General features: G+C 36.4%; 1 protein-coding gene across 1 annotated transcript; it reads right to left on the bottom strand.

Moving 5' to 3' along the window:
- Window positions 1–1,963: 1,963 nt before the first annotated feature.
- On the bottom strand, window positions 1,964–4,945 carry LOC7460565 (uncharacterized). Its single transcript, XM_002297816.4, has 4 exons — window positions 4,194–4,945; window positions 3,353–3,593; window positions 2,594–2,711; window positions 1,964–2,422 (listed from the first exon to the last, which is right to left on the bottom strand). Exons 1-4 carry the CDS (start codon window positions 4,772–4,774, stop codon window positions 2,322–2,324), a joined length of 1,041 nt encoding a protein of 346 aa, XP_002297852.1. The 5' UTR covers window positions 4,775–4,945; the 3' UTR covers window positions 1,964–2,321.
- Between the last annotated feature and the right edge of the window lie 237 nt (window positions 4,946–5,182).

The following is a 5,182-nucleotide window of genomic DNA, read 5'->3' as shown; positions in this document are numbered from 1 at the left end:
TTTTCTATGTTTTTTTATTCTTGTTTTCCATGCTTTTCCTCCTATAATTGAAGCAGATGGCAGCACATTTGTTGAATGGAGACACTAAAGGAACTTGTGAAATAGGTGCAAAGGTCATTGTCAAAATAGTTCTAGGTCGGCAACTCTTTTACTAGGCAAAGCAAGATTCCAGCATAAAACCCAGCACAATCTACAGCTTTAGTATCTAAACTAATCATCATGGCCATGCTTTGATTTTATAGATGAGAAACCTAAATTATTATGGCGTACTTGACATTGATTTCAATATCGACAGTAAAGATCACACGTTGTGAGGACTTAGGATCGAGTAGTGCACTCCTAAATTGTGATGCGAGAGAGACTCATCCACATCCAAGATTTTCTGTAGTTTTAACTTGGTCGTATGAGTTCGCCAACAATTTAGAATTGCACAGGAATGTCTTGCTAAAAAAAATTGTTGCTGGGAGTATAGAATACTTGGAATTAGTTGTTAGCTCATGATCCCAACCTAGCTAGCTACAATATACAGAATAGTAAATATTAGGAAGGCTATCAGAAACTTGAGCATAACAATTCCATTCACCATATACTCCTATTTTTGGAAAGGGGAAAGTTTAAAAGCTTGAGTAGTTTCGTGTCACTTCTGTAGGAAATAGTAGTGGCTTTATGAAGAGAAGCTACCACATGAGGTGATCAAATCAAATCATGCGTGGATGGTGGATCTGGTTTGGTAGATGCTATGATTTTTATTGATGTCAACCTTGAGGGGTTATGTCAAGTTACCAGCGACAATAATTGGAGCCTGTGTATTGTGTAAGGTAAATAGTTATCTTGGATAAATTATAATTGAGTTGTTTTAAAATATTTTAAAAATACTTTTTTATTATTTTTATGTAATTATAACAAGTAAGATCTTGAGCAATCTTCATTTGTATTTGAGATTTTTTTTTATTTTATAAAGTATAATTAACAAATATACTCTATTTATTCTTGAAGTTTTTTTTTTTTTTTAAGTGGAAGCAGTCTTGAGCTATTATCCAAGTTGTTGTCTTATATGTCATGGTCGGCTATGACAATAACCCTCTACGGATACAACCTTCCTTCCTCACAGATACAAATGCTAGACACCCTTTTTTAATTTGAAGAGTCCTGTAGGCTGTAGATTCAACAAATTGGCATGCACTTGCTTTTGCGAGCTGGAAATTTCCTTAGATTCCCCAAGGAACCATGTTTACCGTAGGGGGGAAGAGGAATTATGAAGAGCTTTAAAAGAAAGGATGACGCGCAAAAGTTGATGCTTTCGTCTCCAAGTACAATTTATTTTCTGGAGACTTGGCAAAAGCACGAGGGCTATGAAGAGATGCATTTATATGCTACAAGGGGAGAAATTAAAGCAACTATTGCTGTGATGTATCAAATCTTTGAATCAGTGTGTGGTGCTTCGAAGAGGTGTCCCTTATATTGATTAGACTAATAATCAGGACCTCCTTGTGAGGCTGATTATTGCAATCACAAATTAATCAGTGAATATTACAGTACCTTGGAGAAATTATAATCATATTGCTTTTCTTCCAATGTCTTGCTTCATCACGCAACATCACAGCCATTCATAGTGTCTGTCACATCATGTACACTTACTTTTTAAAATATTTTTTTATTTATAAATGTTAAAATAATTAATTTTTAAAAAAATCAAAATTTTGACAGACACCCGTTTCAAATTCCCAAACGGAAGCTTGAATCTTGCAGAATCGTGGGTGATATTCTGAGCTTGAGTTTTTATTCACATTACATTCTGTGAAAGCACCACGCGAGGGCCAGTAGAGAAAGATTCTGGCTAATGTAATAAAACAGTACTAATATGGTCGATCTGGTCCCACGCAGAACCAATTTAGACACTGTTCACTTTGTTTCCATAACCTGAGTTTTCAGACAATAAAGCTGTCATCATAGAGAAGGGACGGGAAAAAAATCACTTGTAGATTCTATCATTGAGTAGAATCGATCCAGTTTACGATACAACAGAATGATACTGTTCCAGCTTTGGACAGAAAGGCACCAGATCATACAACCACCCCCTCTGAAAACTCAAGAATAAAAATAAAAAGCCGACAAAACCAACTACGAGTACTACGAGATTGCTCAAGTGCAGGCGGTGAACCTGCGAGTCAAACGATCAATGCTAAATGATCTTAAAAAAATGAGTGTCATGCGCAAGCCTCCTGATGATCCGGGAAAAAAAATCAGGAGAACAACATTGCAAAGCCGAACACTATGGAGAAAAAAGAATGCAGCTACTCCTAAGTCACAAAACAGCAGGACTAATGCCCTCCAAGTACTACAGCAACCTTCTCCTGTGAAAGATGTGAAGATGGATGAGCAATCAAAGGCTCATAGTGATCAGCTCCAGCACCACACCAGCCTGTATACAAATGAAAATTTAATTCTATAGCCAATAACTAAAGTAGCCAAAATTCAACAAAATGGTTAATCTTGGGTCGTATATTGTTTTTGTGTGGCGCATATTCATGGAATATCCATAACAAAATTATGTTTTCCTGAACATTCAAATAGATTATGACAATTTCATTACCTGTTCCCTTCATAAAGAGAAAGAAGGGGGGTTCACAAATTTCACTCCTAGGTCGATGTGGGAGAAAGAAGACACAATTTTCTTCGTCAACCATTCCATCGGATCCATGTGCTTGCACCTGTAAAATGTTTGATCAGACAAGAGGGCTAAATCAGAACAAAAAATAACCCATTACAACTGAGACTCTCTAACAATTACCTATGATACAAAGATTCGATAAACTGAACACAGTCAGGAAACAACAGTAGTACATACTTGCATATATATATATATATATTACCAACTCGCCATACAACTTTATATCCATCGACAATAGAAAGTACAAATAAAAAGACATCACAGACAGGAAGGTGATATTGGAATAGCAGAAAAACTCCAAAAGGAGTAACGATGCGATGGTCTCTGGCAGCTTGCTCATCAAACACACATGGACTATACAATAGCTATCCAACCAACAGACTATCCAGTAGTATCTACCTACATATCAGTGAAATAGTACATACTCTATCATATGGATTAATGCAAGGAGGCTATTGCAATGATGACACATTCTACATAAATGGTCAAAATATCAGACTTGGAACCTATATGTAGTCTATCTAAATCACTACTAGCATATGGCACACATTATGATACTTGCATATATTCTGCAGCATTATGTAAACCAAAAACAGGATAAACAATCAAATAGATATGTTGATTCAAAAGAGTGAGAGAGAGAGAGAGAGAGAGAGAACACCAAGTTTAAATAGTCCTTACCACATATATTTCACGCTTGAACTCTGTTGCAAGACACTCTATTGCAATATCATCACCAAAAGCTGCAGCATGACCTTTTCTATTCTCATCAATGTATAACAAACCTTCCTCAGTATATTGCAAAGTGATGATATCATACTCATCATCATGCGAACCGGAGATCGACATGTATTTTGCCCAACTCGGGCCATCATTCACCGCCATACACCTCTCTTTGTATATCGACTCTGCTGCCATTTCTCTTCAAATCACGAAATAAATTCAAATAAAAAAGCAAGCAGAAACAACAACAATCATCTGCAATATAACCCTCATTTCAATAGCACACTTCGCTTTTCAAAAATCAATAATCAATGAAAACTAGAAGAAAAAAAAAAGCTATTCATTGTTCATATTTTGAACCTAAACAGTGATGATTCATTTTAAATTACTTAAACCCCTAACTTCCATTAAGAATCAGAAACAAACAAATCTAGTAAAATGCATTGGCAAAACCCTTGATACTTCATTTTAGTCGTTTTACATTAGCTAAAAACCCTAACATTTTTATGCTCTTGTTAAGACAAAAATCACAAAATTAAACAAAAAGAATTAGAAACAATCATCTGCAACAAAATCCTCCATTGAATAACACCCTCCATTTCTTTCAAGAAAACAATATAACCTAAAACTTCAGAATTACTAACGCATATCTTTAACTAAAACAAGACAAAAGAACCTTTCTTTTTTCATTTCTTGAACATAAAGAAAATAACAAAAACAGATCCAATAAACAGATAACACAAAAAAATAAAAAATAAAAAACGAGAAGGAGAGGAGAAAGAAACAGTGAAATAATTACCTTTGCATCCCTAAGAGAACAAGCTCATCGATAGCAGAATCCAACGCAACACGATCTTCTTTTTTGGCTAAGAGCTTAACCTCTTGAACGACATGTATCCCCCACCCGTTCTTCAGATCCGGCGAATACATATGCTTTATAGCATTATTTATCGCCTCCCTTTCTTCCCCACTCACAGATCCAAAGTCCTCTACAAACCTCCTCGCCGTCCTCCTCCTCAACTCCCGCGCGTCCATCTCACTCGCCACCATCGCCCTCTGCGACGCGGTGAACAGGCAGTTCCCGTCCGCCGACACGTCTCCCCCGTGCGACAGCTTGAATACCACCACGGGATACGACTCGTCGTTCTTGGGATGCTTCCATAGCACGCCTTTGGATTGGAGCCTCTGTAAGTGGCGTCTTTGCTGGTCTTCCAAGCCAATCACGTCCTCCCACGTGGTTTGTTCGGAGATAGTTAGAGTCTGTTCCGAATTATCTACGGTGACTTTTGGATCGTCCCTCCAGTGAACAATCGGTGATGTTGGTGTTTGAAATGTCGTTTCGGCGACAGTTGTTGTTGAATCGCACAACAACTTCCCCATTTTATCGAATTTCTGTTTTTTATTTTCTTTAAACCAAGAGCAGAAAATTCTTGATTTTTCTTTTCTATCTCCTTTACCTTCTTCTATGAAGAGGAGAGTTGCAGAGGGAAGAGAGGAGAAGAGAGAGAGGAGTTGGCGTTAAGCCGGTGGACCATTACGGCCAAACCTGAGACAGAAATATTATACTATATTTGTTTGGGAAAACTACAAATCAGTCCCTTAACAATAGAAACTGTTTTCACTTCAGTTTCCGAAGTTCTAAGATTCAAATACAATTATTTTAACATATCAATTACTAGAAAAAATCTTAATATAATTTCAAGTGAAACAAATTAATTATTTTTATTAGATGCTTTTTTATATATACTTAATTCCTTCTAAATTACTTAAATACATTTGAATTTATTT

Source organism: Populus trichocarpa, chromosome 1, assembly GCF_000002775.5.
Source record: "Populus trichocarpa isolate Nisqually-1 chromosome 1, P.trichocarpa_v4.1, whole genome shotgun sequence".
In the NCBI taxonomy this organism is placed as follows: Eukaryota; Viridiplantae; Streptophyta; class Magnoliopsida; order Malpighiales; family Salicaceae; genus Populus; species Populus trichocarpa.
The sequence above is the reverse complement of the archived record's forward strand: the minus strand, read 5'-3'. Positions and strand labels throughout refer to the sequence as shown.